Source organism: Pseudonaja textilis, chromosome 3 (assembly GCF_049901715.1).
Source record: "Pseudonaja textilis isolate UNSWEBS1 chromosome 3, rPseTex1.2, whole genome shotgun sequence".
Classification (NCBI taxonomy): domain Eukaryota; kingdom Metazoa; phylum Chordata; class Lepidosauria; order Squamata; family Elapidae; genus Pseudonaja; species Pseudonaja textilis.
In genome coordinates this window covers 153659500-153679587 of record NC_141992.1, presented here as the reverse complement: position 1 = coordinate 153679587, position 20088 = coordinate 153659500, and the positions used below count along the sequence as shown (strand labels likewise).

Here is a 20088-nt window from a genome sequence, read left to right as displayed (position 1 = left end):
CCAAGTGGTTCTTTATGCCGTAAGTTGAGGACTATCTGTAGATATCAGTCAGATGAATGGAACTTGCTACGGCTGGTAAGATACCACCTTGTACCCATTTTAAAGACATTTTCAAAGTTATATAAAGAAAGCTTTATTCTGGATCTTCTCTAATCAGAAATTAATTTTTGTAGCTTGATTACAGCTACACACCAGTACTTGCTTTAAGTGTTTCAAGATACGACAAGAAGCAACAAAATATCTTACCTATTTTCAAGGCTGCCAGATACTGAAATGTAGTCAAATATTATTAAGTGCTGTACCAACTCACAAAGTCCGACCCCGCCTGCATGAGGACATACTGGAACTGGGGGGGGGGGGCAAGATGTAACATTTATTGATATTTTTTCCTCAAAATCCCCGCCTAGGCTAGATAATCTTTTCCAACTGGCCCTCCATAAATGGGAATGAAATGATAGCTTACACTATCTAGATCGGAGCTTAGCATCTGGAAAGCCACATGCTGTTCATTACTGTTGTAGAAATATGTGATTTGTTTTGATACATAGTTCACACCTCTGAGCTTGCTTTTAAACCAGGCTTCTGGGTGAAGCCAAACTCTCAAAATAAATACTGTGTATCAGCTACAAGGAATTACAAAATGTGCTACTTCTTGCGTGTCGCTGTTTTTTAACATTTCTGTTCTTTCTCTTTTCAGTGTTACCGCAGCATTTCCAGGAGTCTTACTTTTAAACTTCTTGGCCATCAGCAATACAGACAAGATTTCATTGACGCTTCCAAGCCTACAACTGTCCACCTGGAGGTAGCTCAGAGCCTCAGCTTGCAGGAACTGCTTGAACATCACTCTGTTGTGGCACTGCAGATAATGAAAACATTCTCTTAAGTCAAAACACGGCATGATTAGAAAATGCTTTATAAAAATGTTTGAAAAATCCCAGTAATTTAGAGCATTTTATTCGGAATATGCCTCCCTTTATGTTCCAAAAACTTACAGCTGCTGCATATCTTCCCAAATATCTGGATAGAAAGTGATACTTTCCACTCTCTAAAAGTATAGTATTCCATAAAACAAGTTAGTTATACGAAAGTATGGAGATATGCTAGTGGTTAAACCAGTCCATTTAAAAGTCATTTTGAGCTATCATTAACCCTGTTTTAAGCACATTAAAATGAACATGGACCTTTTCTTAAAGGTATAAACAGTGTAAAGAAAAGTGCATTTATGGGTACTCCAATAAAAATAAGCATGACAAAGTAGCAAGATGTAAATTGACATGGTAGATTGGAATACAGATCGTCCTTGACTTAGGGCTAGTTGCCTAGCGACCATTTAAAGTTACAACAGACCCCTCCCAAGGTACTTACAATCCAGTTCCAACCCCCACTGGCTACCCTACCCCCATGACTACATTTTGGGCACATGGCAACCAGCCAACATTTATGGCCATTTGCACTATCCCATAGTTATGTGACTGTGATGCACAACATTTTTTTTAATGAAAACTGGCATTTATTTCTGATTTGTGGTAATGGGTTCTTTAATGACCCACTGCAAAAATGTTGTAAAATCAGGTTGGTCACATAGATGACCTGCTTTATAAACCATTACAACTTACATTTATAACGGGCAGGTTCTATTATGGTCATAAATCAAGGATTATCTGTATCTGCAAGAAATACTATTTGTCTGCAAGGAAAAAATAGGCAGGATAACAGAACTGAAGAAGCTGAAATGTTCCGTGACTTTAGAATTCAAACAGAGAAGCGTTTACTGCACAATATCCAAGACTGAACAATTGTTGATAAGAAAGACAAAAAAAGTTTGGCTAGTGGATGTTGTAGTGCCTGGAGAGAGCAGAAGTGAAGAAAAAGATCTGGAGGAAATACCAAAATACAAAGGTCTGCAAACAGAAGCAGAAGAATTGTGGGAAAAGAAAACAGATAGTACCAACAGTAATAAGTTTCTTAGGTACAATCTCAAAATACTACTTGACCACTACTTGAACACCACTGGCATTGACAAAATCACCAACAATCAATTGCACAAAAGCAGCTTTACTTGCTGCAACAGCTTACATCCTGCTTTAATACCATAAAAAACACCTGCCTATATCCTGAGGAAGACTCAATAGCTCAGATGTCAATAGGTGTCAAACTCAAGGCCCTCAGGCTGGATCCCGCCCAGAAAGTGCTTAGATCTGGCCTGCAGGGCTGGCCTGGAAATAGCAAAGGACCAGCCCATGGTACCTCTGCTAGTGAAAACGGGGTATAGGGGGCCATGAGTGGCCCCCACATGCCCCATTTTTGGCCTGGATGTCCTCCTGCAGCACCCTGCCAGCCAAAACAGCATGTTGGGGGACCACAGGCCAAAATGGGACCAGCAAAAATGGGGCACGGTGGGCCACAGGCAGCCCCCGCACACCCCATTTTTGATCTGGACACCCTCCTGTAGTGACCTACCCCATTTTGGCTGGTAGGAATATATATGTCCCGTCTCCTCTCCCTGCCCACAAGTCCATGGAGGACAACTATAATGTTGATCTGGCCCTCCAAGAAATCCAGTATGACACCCCTGCAATAGCTGGATAAAAATGCAAAATCTAATTTAAACATCTAGCTGACTGTGATAGCAATCATAACTTCCAAATAAATCTTTGACTAAATATGAATCTTAAGATAAACAAAAATAGCTTGCTGAAGGGCAATTTTATTGCTGCTTCCTCTTGTTTTACATTCTACATAGACATTGCAAGATATACCCAGAAGGTAGAACGAAGAAAGTTCAAGTCATGAATTTAATACAATTCTGAGTACATACCTACTAAGCTTGGAGTTCAGTAGGGCTTACTCCTTTTTAAATAGATTAAATACCGATGCCATCACATACATATACTGTGTAGTCGTATATGGAAATGTTTGTCATTTAAAAAAACGTTGTAAAAATGCACTATCATGATGGCAAAAGTAGTGTCTCCTGCTGGAGCTTTACTTTCAGTGACTATGTAGACATTTACCAAAATTTGTTACAAAATCTGTAATTTGTTACTGTTGTCTTCTGCAAAAGTAACTATAACTGTAAAATTTCCCACCCAAAACTCCTCAGAACATTTGAGATTAGCCAAGGTTGGTCAAGTGCTGCCCCCTACTGTACTCAATTGTCATTGCACAATATTACAGTATTCCTATATTTAATCATAAAGGGGATGGGGATGTTGTTAAAATTAAGCTAATTTCAACTGATAGGAACTAATAGGATACAGAGCTGTTCAAATCAGCTGGGTCTGGAAAGAGACTTTTTTGAAGTCATGGGGATCAGCCCCTTCTCTCAAGGAAATATTTCAGCCATTCCCATCTATCAGACTTCTAATGACAGATCTAACTAGTCAACAATGAGTACAGATCAAGTATATGGTAATTATCTCATTTCTGAGAAACTTATCCATATTTTAAAGTTAATTAAACTGAATGGTATTTAAAATGCCCACACATAAAAACATGGTTTAGTCAATACTTATTTTTTTCTTTAATATATAATGGCACCAAGTAGTAGCAATCTCCTGATTTTATCAGAACTATCAGAACAAAATTTGCCACAGAATTCAAGACAAATGTAGGTTTAAAAAAGCTATGGTGAGGTATCAGAAAGTTATCTTGTCAATGTCCCAAATATATAATTAAGGTTTAGTAAATAAACTTACTTGTTCTCCTGTTGCAACACCAATCCCTAATGGTGCTAATGCCTAAAAAAAAAAACCACAGGTTTTTAAGCATGTTCAAATATAGTTATTCACAACATATAATCAAAATGCCATTTCTACAATTTGTCCATATTATACAATTAGAAGAAAGTTGAACGCATCAATAGAACTGCTAGTATTTTTTGCTTCGAAATTAATCAGTTAGTTGATTATATAGGTTTTTGGGATGTTAGATACAAATACAGTATATTAAATATTTATGATTCACAAAATTGACCAGCTCATGTATGAAAATACATTTCAGGCTTTTATTATAGACTAAAAAATATGAAAATCATTAAAATTTAATGGAATACATGTTGAGTATGTGAAAGAATCTCTTACTAGGCAGATGTTAATAACTTTTGCTAGAATTCTGAAGTTCCAATGTAGCTCTCCAGCCAATAAATCAACATGGTGATGAATAACAAGTCTTAACTGAAACAATGTCTCTTACCTTAGCAATTGTTGCATGACCCAGAATATCATCAGGAGAAGTTGGTTCCTCAATCCATAGCGGTTTGAACTCAGCTAGTTCAGTGACCCAGTCTATGGCTTCTCCCACCTCCCATCTTTGGTTAGCATCCAACAACTAGGAATAAATACAATTTAAATTCAGGATGATGCTGTTCCTGTAACTATAACATTAAGACAGATGTAAAATGACATAGGCTGAAGACAAGTTCCCTACTGCTAAGAAATTTTCAGTGTTATTAGCCAGCAGATACCATGTCATTTAGGGCAGGGGTCTCCAACCTTGGCAACTTTAAGCCTGGAGGACTTCAACTCCCAGAATAACCCCAGCCAGCTTTGCTGGGGCATTCTGGGAGTTGAAGTCCTCCAGGCTTAAAGTTGCCAAGGTTGGAGACCCCTGCCCTAAATGACATGGTATCTGCTGGCTAATAACACTGAAAATTTATTTTGAAAAAGTGTTACTGTTATTTTTATTTCATTTTATTTTTTAAAAAAACAAGATTACATTTAGCAAGAACGTTGAGACTAAAATCAAATTGCTCTATAACTCCTAAATAATTCTAAAAAATTCATGGCACTAAAAAGAAAATCTGACTAATCCATTTTTAGTAAGCTTTTTTTTCTATTTTTCAAATCTATATATATAAAACAAAATATCAGTCATGCATCATCACAAAATCTCCAGAACCGTAAAGCCTAAAAACTTGAAATTTGGCACATACGTTCCGCTTGGCTTCTAGGTGCTCACTAAGAAAGCCCGACCACATAGTTTTGTAGTGAAGCTTGGGTATCAAGCTAGTTCTAATATATAACCTATTTGGCATCATACAAATGTACATACATACCAGTATATTTTCAGGACCAATCATTTCTCTAACAAGTTTGCATCTCCGAATGTCATCCTGGAGATCTTTTCCGACTTTCACTTTGAACCTAAGCACACATTTGTAGTCAAATATGAGCTATTTCTCAATAACTGACAAACCTATGACAATTTTACTGTAGAAAAACATTCGCTTGTATCATTCCATATTATCAATATTATCAGGGGGGGCAAAAATGAGTGGGGAAGTTCCATTGAGGCTGGGCTCAAGTAAGATTTCTAAATTTTCTAAAATTCAAGGAATTTGACATTACGTGAGGATTCGTTTATGGACATTTTGAACTCCTGCAAATCCTTTCCCAATCCATCCAGGCCAGAAGTCCATAACCTCCGGTCTGTGCCATGCCCAAAACTGGCCTGTGCAAACAAGGGAAGCCCCATCTGCGAGACACAGGCAGCATGCGAAACCATGCCCCCTCCTGACTGTGGAACAACCTCTCCCCATGGAACTGGTCCCTGGTGCCCAAAAGGTTGGGGGCCAGTGATCCAGGCACTGTAAAACATGCCTAGTAAAATGATTCTTCAAACAAACATTAAAGGAAGTATCCTAAGATCCTCAAATCCTTACTTGCCCAACTTGAGCTTTAATTCCTGATGACTACATGGCCATGAAAACACCATGGGAAGTATATCATTTTTAAGAAGTTTCTTTTCTTTAACATCTGTAGTAGTGTTTCTCAACTTCAAATCAACGTTCAAGTTCTATGGCTTTTTCTGCCTGCCTAGGCAATGCAGCGCGTTAGATCAGTGTTTCTCAACTTCAGCACCTTTACGATGTATGAACTTCAACTTCAGGAATTTCCCAGTCAGTAGCTTGGGAATTCTGGGAATTAAAGTGTACACATCTTAAAGTTACTGAGATTGAGAATTGCTGCACTACATCCTTGAGCCATCCAAGAATGAATGAGGTCCAAAGCTGTGTATCTTGAGGTCAGCCAAGGTTGGTTTGATGCCGCTTGGCATCCTAGCTCAAATCTTTATAAAGATCTGAAAGGACTCAGTGCTGTTAGTCCCTAATAAAATCTGAGCAAAGAATACCAACTCACTGTGTCCATAAAGAAGAGAGGGGAAGGGGGAGAACACTGGCAGGAAGAGAGGTTGATACCCAAAGCATGTTAATGAATTGAACCTAAACTCTTAAGATGCCTACTTAGCTTTAGGAATTCAACAAGAACAAAACTGTAAATCAAACTCAGCTAGTGGTACCTCTAGCATGTTTTTCTCCGTATAAATATTGGGAAAACATTTGTTATATTTTGCCATTCTACTGACTCAATGAGCTGAGTCAACATAGAGTTGCCATCCAGAGCCCTAACTCAGCAGATTTACTTTCTGTAATAGGCTCTTCACAAACTAAAGGGTATTGTGTGGATGACAAACCTACAGATGTATATAATGCTTCTGTACTTGTTAATACACCATATATCCTCTCATTAAGCCAAAAACTGGATTTGGCTTATGTGTGGATGAGCTTACCAATGAGTACATAGTTTTCTAAAGTACTCATATACCCTGCATGTTCTCACATATAAACCCATCCATGGTTAAGCCAATTCCCAAATCTTTCATCAAAATACCATGAAAAATGTAGGTCAGCTTATTCACAGCTGACCTTTCCATGGTATTTTGATAAAAAAAAATGTTGAGAGTTGGCTTATCCACAAGGATATGTGGGTATGTTACTCAATGGTGTGGATAATCTGCTTTGGATAGGAAGACAATCATCCACTTGATCTTTCTGTACCAGCAATTTGGGGTAGTTAAAGCTAGAGAGCTGTACTTGTCATGGGACAGGACTAAGGAAGAAACCAGTTCAAGTATACATTCAGTGATACCAGTTCACCAAACGATTATGGACTGTGGGTAGCTGCATTTGTGGAAAACCTTGAAGAGAATAATATATCTGCTGCCAAAAAATGGTGGGGGAATGGAATAAAGAGGTATTACTTGTGATATACCATTTTCAAAAAGCAGAATTTCTGCAGTTCATTGTAAAAAGTACTCCTGGTAAAATTATAAGAAGCACTGTTGCATATCCTATCAACTTCAGAAAGAGAGCCACAATGTAGTGTAGTGTTTAAGGTGACAGTGATAAGACCCAGGACCAGTCAGCTGCAGGATTACCCACCATATCTCTCAGCATCTTCTGCTGTGCTTAGAAGCATGCACAAGAAAAACACTACTGTACCTGGTCCATCCATCCTTCAGAGCTTCAGTGCATAGCTGCCAAGCAAATGACATCAGTCAGATCTCTAGCAAGTATAAGCTATACATATACTTATATACGTGCGTGCATAATGTATATTTAGGTTTTTTAAAAGCAATATAGTTTCTGCAGAAAAATATTTCATAAGTGAACTATGTTAATGCTTTCTTGAATATTGGCTTTTAAGATTCATTGGTCACTTGGCCTTTTCTAACCAATTTTCATCCGATGGCACCTACCCCAACTTGCAAGCCTAATGACTGGGATGACTGGTCTGTGGCTCAGCCAAGTCATTTGAAGGACAACCATTAGAGAAGTCTTGATAAGAACTCTTGTTTAAAAAACAAGAGGTGTAAGTGGAAGTAGCAGTTACAATCCAAGAGTAGGGAGGCTAATATCTTCATCCCTGTTGCAAGCAGAAATAGGGTACATACATAGAACTGTAAAAGGAATATGATTTATTTCACAAACTCGGCCTATCCTAAGCAAGGCAATCAAAGGAGACAAATAAATAGAATTAGTTAAGCTTCTCTTGGCAAATGCTAGAACTGAAAGTGGCAAAGGCAGGATTTGGCAATGCAGATTTCTGATAACTTAACGTTACTATGACAACTAATGAAGCTGCTTTGAAAGAATTTTAGCCAGTCCTAGGTGTCAAAGCAAGTAATACAGGTAGTCTTCAGTGTATGACTATTTGTTTAATAACGGCCCAGACTTATGAGGGTCACATTGGCAATGTGTTTGCACTTACAGCCAGTTGCCAAGCACCCGTGACCATCATTTGCAATCTTTTTGGCAAGCTTCCCCAAAAAGTCAATGTGAAGCTGGCAAAGAAGGCTGCAAGTTATTGCTGCCTGCCAAAAGGACAGCCTCTTGTCTCTAGGGACTGGCTGAGATAACAGCTGACTGAAGCTGAACTCCTCTGGTGCAGAACTGGAGCTCGGATACTTAAGATTTGAGCCAAAATCCCAACAGAGAGTGGAGAAGCAATGTAATAAGATAATGACCATAGGATACCTCAGGCAGGGAGGGAAACCCTGGCAGGGCTAGTGGAGATTGCATGTGACTCTCTCTTCAATAAGGGGCTGAAAATGCTGCTTGGATTTTCAGCTCCTGAATGAAGCCTCCCAGGCTGTTCTCCAATCTCTTTGCAAGCCTTACCTGGGATTGTATCTGCTTACTCACCGCAAGATTGCTTAGCAACCATAATCAGAATTGCTGGGATTATGGTTGTTGACCAAAGCAGTCACATGGCATATTACTTAACAATGGAAATTCTGGTCCCAACTATAGTTGTAAATCAGGGACTACCTGTAGCGAGATCGAATTCTACTGCTTTTTCTTCTTGCCTGGGCAATGCAGTAGATTATAGGATTCTCTTTTTTAGTGGGAGGAACTATTACCCTACATGGTAACAGATTAGTCTGGTTTGGGGCTATTTGCTTCTGACCATGCCAGAACGAATTCATGTAATCTCTTTCTTAGGTGGACATTCTGCTCCAAAGATGTCATGCCATGTACAATAACAGACCAGAGATAATCCATCTCCAACACATCCAAGCCAACCAAGGGTACATGTGACCATTTAGAATAAAGCTTGCTTTCAAAACTTCCCCCGCAGTGTTAATTTGGTTATAAACCGAACTGGCATATTTGTGCATCTCAAAGCTGAAATGAGAATAATCTGGAAAAAACAAACCTGCTTTAGGCAGTGGTCTGGATAACCTAGCCAGGCACATGATGTGGTATAAGCTGGGTAGCCATATTTTAACATTTGTTCTTCTACAAATATATAAAATGATGCAAGCATTAAATATTATTTCATACCCTGGAAAACCCTTCCCCAGAATGTGATATGGCAATAATTCAGAAAATAATTCTGAAAAATCAAACCCTTGGTTTTCACAAAAAAATAGGGCTGCAAAAAAGTATCATTACTTTCTCAGGAGGTGGATGTTATTTTTTTAACATCCTAAGACCATCTTAAGATACATAATAATCCATTAATTAAATTATTGATTTGACAAGGAAATAAATATGTTTGTGCTTACCCCGTTCTTTCTTTCCTGCCAAACCACTTTGAAGAATCGCTAGTGAAATGAAAAAATAAAGTGTAAATCAGATCCAAAACAGATCATTAATTTTGTTTGGTTTGTAAATATGACCTATTAGAGAGAAAAAAAAGAATACAGATAATTTTGCACAGATAGACTTGTACAATGAAAAAGCTTGTGAATTTCCCTGAAGCACCAAGAAGGGCTATCATTTCTAGGTTGCAAATATCCAAATGACTGCTAGATGTAGCAAGTACTTAACAATTATCTTCTGTTGCCTAATTATCTGAAGGTTGACATTCCATGTACAGTAGGCATAGCAATGAAGTTAAGAGCGCCTAGCCTATGAAACAGAGTTCCCATGCAAAAGGTGATCAGTTTTAAGTCCACTGAAGCAGTATTTTTTAACTTCAGCCCTTCATTTCACTTGCAAAACATAAATAATACAGAAAGCCATTCTACAAGGGCTGTAAAAGTTGCTGAGTTACTATATCATTATTGATTGAGATATTTGGTTTTGGCTAGTTTGGTACACAAACAGACCCCAAAATGTCAAGACTGCAAGTATCATCTTTCAAATGCTGCTACTGAACTGGAATATTTAAGGTGATCAAAGGGGAACATGATGAAATATATACAGTAAGAACTGCAGTATTTAATTAATACATTTAAAAGTTCAAGAATATCCCCCGAGTAAGATAAAAGAGCTTGAATTTTGAGGCCTATTAAAACAACTTACAAAAAGCTTCTTCTTCTGTTAATGCATCAGTAATATATCTGAAATCTATGCAAGATAACAACTGCTTGGGGTCCTATAAAGAAAAAAGGAAACCATGCTAGAATTAGCTAGAAGAATGACAGAATGATATATACAGTCCACCTTCATTTAAGCTCTTACAGCAGAGGGGTATAAGTTGTTTCATTGTATCAAAAGATTTTATACAACCTCAATTATAAGTAGAGAGTCTGAACCGCCTAGAACTACATCTTTCTTTCCATAGCTTAAGAATCTCAATGTAGGATGAAACCAGGCATGTAGCTCCCAATAGTCAATGTAATCATAAAATGCTACACAGGATACTCACTGTGTACAATTAGAGAAATGCTCCCCTCTAAGAAGGGGCATGTTGAAGTCATAGAAAACCAGGTGCAGACTAGGTGCACATGAAGGATTCCAATACAGGATGGTGCCCCCTGGTGGTCAGTGTAACTATTAAGACTAGAAATAATGCAGAAATGTTTTCACTTGTGTGCAGGAGATAACATCCATGTGCAAAAACTAGGCTAAGTCAGTAAGCTCTTCTTTAATTGGAAGTGATATGCACATCCCCATTAAAACACAATGGCTTCAATTCCCATACTAAGTAACCCAGAAGAACAAGTACAATGACTCTTCCTATATAACATGGTCATTCTTCTGTACAATTTCTTATCTATGTATTGCTAAACCTCTCCTGTTTATCTGTTTGTGATCTTCACTTGGGTGAAATAGTGTATCATAGGGCAAAATGTTTGCACAAGGCACCTCAAATAGGTTAATGTACAGAACGTGTCCAAAATTTAGGAACCATCACTTCTGTGGGATTGAAATTTCACAAAGTTGTGGCTGCTTCAAATGCTGTCACATTGCCAAGGTCGGTTGCAATCAAGTCATCATCATTTCCAAGGCTCCCTGCCAGCTTTCCTTAAGTTGATGGGCGAATTGGCAGGAGATGTAAGCTCAATCATGACTGCCAATGTTCCCTACCAGCTTTCCACAAGCAAAATCAGTGGGGAAGCTATTAGGGAAATACAAATTGAAGGCCAGTGTGCAGGTAAGTGGCTGCTGCCAGGTGAGGGGCCGAATAAGAATGTGGTGAGGGTTGGGGTGTGTGCGAATGACATGGCACAGAACAGGGAGGGTGCCGAGTGGCCAGGGAGGATGTTCAAGAATGCATTGCAGGTCAGGAAGTGTACAGGTTGCAGACAGTGTGCGAGGGTTTACAGGTATCTGACATCACATGAGCATAGAGGGAATAGGGGAAGGTATGCAGATGGGGGAGACTTACCTGAGCAACTTATACCTTCCCTGCCAGTTTCCCCATTGACTTTCTTCCTGTGACTTCTCACAAGTCAATGGGGAAGCTGGTAGCAAGTCATAAATTGCTCCTACTCTCAGGCTTTTTAAAATATATCTGAAATGATGACACAACTGAAACAATGAAAGAACAGGTCACGGGTTATCTAGTTACAATTATTTTCAAAACTGCATCATAAAAGCATTATATTTGAGAGTCTTTGAGAGACCAAGACTAGAAAACAAATAAATAAATAAGGAATATAAAATGCCATCTGATATTCATGAGTGATTGTTTCATGCAGAAAAGAAGTTTTGAACAGAGGTCCAAAAATAAACCAGTGTACAAGATTATCTATCTTCAAATCTAAAGTTAAACATTTTTTAAAAATATACAATATTGACAATTTAGTTAGTTAGTTATGATGTCTAGTCTGACTGTTCTCAATATATTTAAGCATGCTAAGTCAGCATCCAATGCTCTGAAAGAAATTTATTATTTTTTAATAATGATTTTATTTTATTTTATTTTTTCTTACCATGTCAACCAGCAGCTTCCAGAGAGGCTTAAAAAAAAAAAAAGACCAGGGGAGAGAGAAAGAAAGGTTCTGAAATTCTTAAATATAGAAATAACATTTCAGAATTAAAAAAAGATCATATTACACATAAAGCAGGCCATTCCTCAAGCCAGCTATAGCTACATTGTTGATCCAATCTCTAGGGCTTGCGTAGTAAGCTGTGCCTGATAAAGTGTCTATTACTTCATTCAAGGTGCCAGCTTTGAACTACAAAGTACAAATACCATGAAATCATGAGTATATAGAAGCTGCTTCCATATAAATTTACTTTTAAGTTTCTCCTGTAAAGTTCCTATACATGTTTTCTTGCTGCAAATATCTGGCAAGTTGTGATAAAGAAAGACCTATTCTTCTGACACCATATCATTTTTGGAATAAACTTTTTACTTCTACAGACTTGGCACACATTTATAAATTTGGGACAATAAGTATGTATGGTGGAATCCACTCATTCAGCATATGTGTTTGATTGTTGCTACTTTGAATTCCATTTTGTTTGTTTTTACTTCATCATTGCATGATGACATCCTGCCCAATATATGGGAAAAGGGCAATTTATGGCTCAACAGAAATTGCCGAACTATTATTTCCACCATCACAAGTCAATATGATCATTAGAGACAGATGCCAGGACTTGCAATTCAAAGATAGTCCTTGTCCCTAGTCTAATCAATTAAGTATCCTATAAAATATGACAATATTGTACAGTGATATTTTGATGAGGCTTCGAGCTTCACAAAGTTCTTGCAATTACAGCAGTTCTACCTACTCAACCAATCACATTTTTACTACCGTGTTTCTCCAACAATACGACCTCCCCCAATAGGAAGACCCAGCATGTTTTCTAGGCATAAAATGAAATTAAACCCCTCCCCACAAATTTAGACCTATTTTAAAACATGCGAAATGGGGGAAGGGCGGGGGGACTTGCTGTTAGGAGCGCCCCGCAGGCAGCAATTCCTCGCCACCAGCTGCTCCTAATGGGCGATCATGGCAGAGCGCGGAGAGCTCCCTACTCCTGCCAAGCACCTTTGCTGCAGACCCAAGACCTTCAGCGCCTGCCGCTGTTGATTTCCCTTCTGCCCATGCTGCTGCTGCGTTTGGAGCTGCCACTTCCACGTTTGGAGCACCACTGCTGTTTGGAGCACTGCTGCCATTTGGAGCTGTCGCTTCTGCATTTGGAGCTGCCGCTGCGTTTGGAGCTGCTGCTTCCGCGTTTGGAGCACTGCCGCTGTTTGGAGCACCACCACCATTTGGAGCACTGCCGCCACTCCAAACATGGCTGCAGCTCCAAACTCAGAAGTGGCAGCTCCAAACGTGACGGTGGTGCTCCAAATGGCAGCAGCACTCCAAATGGCGGCAGCACTCCAAATTGCAGCGGCACTCCAAACACAGAAGCGGCAGCTCCAAACATGGCAGCGGAATGGGCAGAAGGGAAAGCAACAGTGGCGCGTGCCAAAGGTCTTGGGTCTGCAGCAAAGGTGTTTGGTGGGAGTAGGGAGCTCTCTGCGCTTCGCCATGATCACCCGTTAGGAGCGGCTGGTGGCGAGGCTGCCCGCGGGGCACTCTAGATGAGGATGCAAGGGGGGGAATTAAGTCATCCCCGAAAAGATGGCCTAGCTGTTTTTTCGGGGCTCAAAAAAATATAAGACCCAGCCTTATTTTATGAGAAACACGGTATGTTGATAAATGAAAGAGTTTTTAAAAATCCATTTATATTTTTTAAAAAAACTTAAAATACAAAACACCAAAAATAAATGATAAGTGAAAGAAAGTTTGGAGGGAAGAAAGAGGTGGATTTTTATTCCAAGTTGAGCATATGTTCAAAGGCACTCTTGCCTTCTGACTATGATTTAAAGCCCCTGGATAGAAGCAAAACAATATATGAAAGTTCTAAAACCTTAAAGACGGATATAGTTTTATTTCATTGTAAAAGAATCACATTATTGTAACTTACTATGAAGAACAACATAAAAATAGCAATGTGGAGAGAAGACCTGAATGACTCAGATTACATTCCTCCACTATTTGTAATAATTGGATGATAAGCAATTTTTACAATTTATGAAAACATTGGTTCAAAACCACAGAAAAGCATGAAAGCATGATTTAAACCAGGGATCTCCAACCTTAGCAACTTTAAGCCTGGCAGACTTCAACTCCCAGAATTCCCCAGCCAGCAAAGCAAAGTCCTCCAGACTTAAAGTTGCCAAGGTTGAAGACCCCCCAATTTAAGCAATTTAACATACAAAGTACTTGAGTCTAGCGGGGCATGTTCATGTTTATCCACGAAAAAATAGAGACACTGCAGGGCAGGATGGAAGAGAGCAGTATTTGTTCAAGGACAGAGTGATACCCCTTTTCACTTGTTCTAAATCTTTACCTTTCCTTCTTGTTTGGCCCAGAGATCCCAGACAGCATTCAAAATGGCAGCTGTGGCCAAATGCACAGCTCCTTTCTCGGGACCAATCTATTAGCAAAGCAAAAACAAAACCTGTGTTATTAAATTATTATGACAGCCAAGGGCAAGTGTGTAAGGTTTCTATCATTGCTATCATTTGTGGATTACTGAACTGGACACTTTCAAGAAAATGTTGGATTCTAAAACTGTAAAATACATATCAGCTACACAAGGAAATAAAGAACTATTTGATTCCTTACAGCTCTGCAAGTCTATCATCCTTGTTTAGCAGACATGTTGCAAACATTTATTCGTAAGGAAGCACTCAGTGAGATTTAAATAAGTTAAATACTATACTATTCACAGTGGTAGTCTATAAATATACAGAATTTTTATTTTGGTGCCTTTGAGTCAGTGTTGACTCTTGATGACTACCTGGTCTAGATCTGAATCTTTTTTTGACACTGAACATTATGTGTGGTGTATTTTTTTGCAAAAGTGAATAAGCCCAAAATGTGTCTGCACAAATTGTATGTGTCAGAATGAGTGAGTTTGGGATAAGGAGGTTCTTGTTATATGTACCTTTATTTTGGAAGTGACAAATTGAATGGGAAGAGGAAAAGACTGAGTGAAAAGTCAGCTTATATATAATAAATACATTGGGTTGGGGGGAAAAAAACAGACAGAAAGAGAAATGAGATGGATGGCTATCTTTAGGCTGCATGTTATTGGTTCTCAAGAACTGGTTGTAATTCTTCAAAAGTTCACAGAAGGAAGGGAAGGAAAACGGAGATATGCATCAACAGCTATTTATCAATGCTTATTGTCTTGGTCATCTCAGTGCATTCTTTGTCTTCCCAAACCATGTTTCTTCTGGAGCTGGGTACTCAGACCAATTCAGAGAGGTGGCATTGATATATTTAGCTCCTTTGTTTGATCTTCACCCAGGTGACATGGCTGTTGAGTCTTCCAGGTTCTGAAAGCTAACTCAACAGGTCTAGTCCATGGATGCAAGAATGTCTAAAGCAGAGTCCTGGAGATGCAAAGCTCAGGTCCTAAAAAAATACCACAGCTACCTCGGAGCAGTAATTGCAACACAATATCTTGGCAGGCCTATGCCCATATCAAGTTCACGCTACTGATGAACACCTGACTTCAGGTGCCTCAAAGAGGATTTTCTTAAACAAAAGTTTGCAAGGAGAGGAGAGTTTAGAGTTGACTGCTCAACTGTTCACTGGTTCTAATGAGGGAGTCCTGCTACTGGTGGAAAAACAAGGCTCAAAATGAACTCCATCCTCTTACTTGTTTAGCCAAAATATCAGTGACGATTACTCAGAAGAACTCCTAATTCATCGCCTAACCCAAGGCAAATTTACAAAATGTTTTGCCCTTCCTCAGGTATTCAAGGTGATTTTCATGTGTTATCCAATCAATATTTCAATAGGACGCAATATATGTGCTCCATTTTCACACAACAGGAATTTTATTCCTATAGGATTCATTGGCATTATCACATATGCAAATTGGGGTGATGGGAAAGGAGAGCCCTTATAAGTGTAATTCCTCCTCAAACACCCACCATGTTTTCAAGGCTTATTTTAGGCTTATATAGGAAGAAATGGTGCCATATTGGGATTTTAGGAGTAAGAATGCCTCACGAATAAGTGATTACTGATCAAATTTAGGACTTCATTACAATATGTAGGCCAATCCCTTTGTGATATTCATCAGATCAATGGGATTTTATTTCAATTTTGACCTTGATGTTAACGTTTTTCAGATATTGTCAGAAGCTGATGGGGAAAATAGAAGGGAATTCAAAACTGTCAAAGTTGGAAGTGTGGAAAGTCACAAAATTCCATGACTTAAAAATGTAAATGAATAAGAGGTTTGGTGACAAAAATATCAGAATTCAAGTAATATTTCTATTTTAGGTCATACTAATGCACTATTTTCTTTGAAAGACTTATTTTATCTAGTATTTTGTATAAAGCAACTATATAAAATCAAATTATTTTCTCTTATGTTCTTAAAAAACACATGCACATATTAGCTTGTTGAAAATATTATACGTTATCTTACCCATCGGAGCTGCCCATCACTAGTGAGCTGTCTATAGAAGCCTCGAAAATCACTGATTATGTCATCCAAATCTTTATTAATTATATGAATTGACAATGCATGGACTGCACTGATAACTGAAAGAAATAATCACCATCTGGAGATTACTATAAATGCAGCATTATCTATTTATTTAGAATATGGTGAACAATGGAAAAGAAACTAAAATATAAAAATATATAAATACAGGATTGTAAATGTAATTTAAGAAACTCTTATTATTGGGTATATGAAAGTTCCACACCCACATAGATACCAAAATTTGGCCCCAGAATTTGCTTCTCTTTCTATAAAAATAGAAATTCCAATACTGACAGAATAGTGAGGTTTCAGAGTGTTTTTCTAGGCACACACAATTCAATTCCAATAAACTAAAATAAATTCTAATAAAAAAGAGGCAACTTGTTTTAAGAACTGCAATATCAGTATTGTAGGTGTGTTGTGGTGGAGAGAAGGTAAACAACAAGCAGAGCAAGGTAAGCTCAACTATTTGATTTTAAGGCCCAAATCCACAAATACTGATTGCTTACAGGGGTCAGAACATCAGTTATGATATTGACTGACCAACCGAAATGGGTCATCATATTGTCAATTTGGGTTTCTTAAATAAATCATGGCATAATGTGTTGTATTTAATCCGGCCTTTGAAATTGAAATGGAAATACATCAGAAAAGTCTGTCCTGAAGAGGATCTTCTCTAAAAAAAAAGGAAGCATTTATCGAAAAAAGGAAGTAAAAGGAAGTTATTTATCGAAAAATTCTCATGGTATGGAAAGCCGAGCCTGGGATAGCCTAAGAACTTACCCACTTCGGTGCCTTTTCCCAGCGTAAATGTAAAGCCACAACCTTTCAAGCCATCGGGAGCATCCGTTTCTATTACCACGTAGGCTGCGGAATAGTCTGGATCTGGATGCTTAAACAGAAGAATCAAACAAACCCTCGGTGTTGGGAAAGCAGCGCAACACGTACAGGTCCGGATTTACACGCGACGCTACTGACAACCGGCGCGGCGTCTGTAATCCAAGCGCGTTAAAAGTCCAACCAACGGAACTTGCCTCAAGTTAACTTCCAGGCAAGCAGGCCGCAATGTGGGGCGGGGAGAGAAAGCAGCCGGAGCTCCGTTTAACTTGAACAGAGCCCCCAAAGGCCTGTCTAGACGAGAAAGGAACAGCGCGGAAGAACGCTCTCTTGCAAGTTGCCGTAGAACCGGGTCGAAGAACTCTTGGGCACTCTCGCACCCGAGGTCGGGGCGGTTTGCCCTCCCGACGTCCAGGCCGTGGCTTTGCCTAGCACCGCTGCGCTTACCATGGCATCTGACCCGTGTTGGGCCACAGACGTGGGGAAGCGGACGTCGCTCGCAGCCAGACCCCGGATCCTCCCTCTCCCCATCTCGCAGGCAGCGCTCGGCACTCCACGAAGCGGGGTAGCGACTCTCACGCTTGGGAATGGCTCCTTAGACGCCGATTGGCCCTCGGGAAGGGCGTGGAGAAGGGGAGGGAGTTGGAGGAAGGGGGCGCCCGGCTTGCTTGCCAAACAAAAGAGGTTGAGCTTTTGGTCCCAACCTCTGCAATCGGTTGTCAGGTCAAAAGGAATCTTTTTAAAAGGTGTTAGAGCCGCTTGCGACTTCCAGTAACCATACGAATAAGTGCAGTCTGGGGAGAGGGGAGGCATTTGGCAACAATTCAAAAGTGGGTTGGTTTTTAAAAAATTAAATTAAATTCCAGATTATTTTTCAATTTTGGGATTTCCGGATGGCCTGTCATCCAAGCCCTAGCCACATCCAGGCCTCTTAGCTTTTTTCAGTTTAGGTAACGTTAAGACTAAAGATTCTAGATGTAGTTGGCCATCCACGCATCCAAAAAAGCTTTAAAGCGGCGGCCAGAACGTCAAACTGTTCCCCACCTCTCCTCTCCTTCCCCTCCCCTCAAATCATCACGGGTTTATCTGAAAGGGCATAGCCAAGAGGAGGTTCTTTTCTAAGGATTTTGCCGAGACAAACTTGCAGGATGTTAACTCCAAGTTAATTTTTTTGTTTAATTTTGTTGCACAACAGTAGTATGCATAGTGATATTCCACCATTCTGTCAATCAAAAATGTTACTGTAGAACTGGTTCAATTCATACATGAATTAGCTTTGTCAATGCAATTAGGTCAAACTTAGGCTTAATTTTATTGTATAATAAAATTAAGCATAAGCATGTATACTATAATTTTCTTTTTGAATTGTTGAAACTTTTGGAAGGACAAGTGTCCTGAATACCAGTTTCTATTTTAGAGCTGATGAATCTTATTTTGAGCTCCATAACAAATGTAAAGGGATGTTAGAATGTTAACGTGTATCATTCTAAAAACACTGTTGGGGATGCACTTAAATAAAAGGAGTTGTTGAAGAAAAGCTATTCCGTTTCAATCCCGATATAATATTAATCAATTTTTCTGCTTTAGTAACAGAAGATGCACTAATTTATTAAGCTTTGGGAAGTTTAATTATGCAAAAGTAATAAAATATTAAAAATATTTAAGCTTGTCAATATAGTATGATAGGAAAACCAAACAAAAGGTTACCACACAATGTAGCTTCAACAAAACTGATACACAAGGCTTGCACTACAGTTTCTATCAGAAATGTTACACAATAGTCTTCAATACAATATAAAAATCATTCTTAACTGATTAACAATGATTACAGTACAGGAAGTGCTGAAAATGCAATAAACATAGGAACTGAAAATGTAATAAATTTGCATTTATATTCTGAAAATTGTTCTAGTAATTCTTTTTTTAAAATACAGCGTTACTGGAGATGCTGGGTCATGCTGTACAGTATTGATAGAAGAATAAGATTGTGAGAAGACATGGAGTAAAATTCACAAAAAATAATTTGAGGTTATATTGGATTCCCATTGAAAGTTCCAATGAAACTAGGACTATCAGAAAATTGTGGCACCCTTTATTTCTAACTGAAAATGTGCAGAAATTGTGCTTATTGCTCCCAGTCCAATAAAGGACAATTAATTTAGTAGGAAAATTACCACCCAGACAAAAGGGGGCAACAGTACTTTCCCAACAGTTAACCAACAAATCACATAGCTAAGGAAGAGGAAATTCCAAGATCTGTACTTGGAATTACTGTAACATTGTTATAGGTAGCTCCTTCCCATCCCTACCCTTCATTTGTCTTCAAGATTGGGAAGACATACTTATCTCCTTAAGATTTCTTTTTCTTTCTTTTTTCTTTTTGGTGAGGGCCCATCATACAGTATCCACCAAAATTTCTAAACAGACACTTAATCCAGAAGACCATGAGATGTATGCATATCAATTGTGTTTATAAAGTAACGAAGTGCCTTATGCACACATTTACAATGTTAGCAAATATAACAAAGTGCCTTATGCACATGTAATGGTTAGCATTTTCCAATATTTAATGGAAGATGACAGTGCATTTTTAAAGAAATAGCATTCCAGTTTCATACAGTGGAAACAGACTTTCTGGGAAAGAACAAGCGTATTCATGCACGCGATCTGGATTAGCTCCTTCTGCTATTAAATACCAGTTAAACAAATCAAGACAACTT

General features: G+C 38.8%; 1 protein-coding gene across 3 annotated transcripts in view; it reads right to left on the bottom strand.

Annotated features, from left to right (window-relative positions):
• The window catches only part of ENOSF1 (enolase superfamily member 1), a 29575-nt gene extending 11192 nt beyond the window's left edge, over positions 1-18383 (bottom strand). For 2 of the 3 annotated variants that reach the window (XM_087931146.1, XM_087931145.1), the window contains exons 1-14: positions 17816-18010; positions 17315-17423; positions 16472-16587; positions 14372-14458; positions 11950-11976; positions 10094-10166; positions 9352-9390; positions 9000-9082; positions 7283-7317; positions 5057-5144; positions 4195-4329; positions 3699-3740; positions 727-856; positions 247-346 (exon numbers count right to left, since the gene is read on the bottom strand). In XM_087931146.1, coding sequence (XP_087787272.1) covers positions 247-346; positions 727-856; positions 3699-3740; positions 4195-4329; positions 5057-5144; positions 7283-7317; positions 9000-9082; positions 9352-9390; positions 10094-10166; positions 11950-11976; positions 14372-14458; positions 16472-16587; positions 17315-17423; positions 17816-17899 — 1148 coding nt within the window. In that variant the 5' untranslated portion in view covers positions 17900-18010. Of the gene's footprint in view, positions 1-246; positions 347-726; positions 857-3698; positions 3741-4194; positions 4330-5056; positions 5145-7282; positions 7318-8999; positions 9083-9351; positions 9391-10093; positions 10167-11949; positions 11977-14371; positions 14459-16471; positions 16588-17314; positions 17424-17815 lie in introns of all 3 variants that reach the window. The other variant, XM_026699340.2, reaches the window with a different exon arrangement.
• Between the last annotated feature and the right edge of the window lie 1705 nt (positions 18384-20088).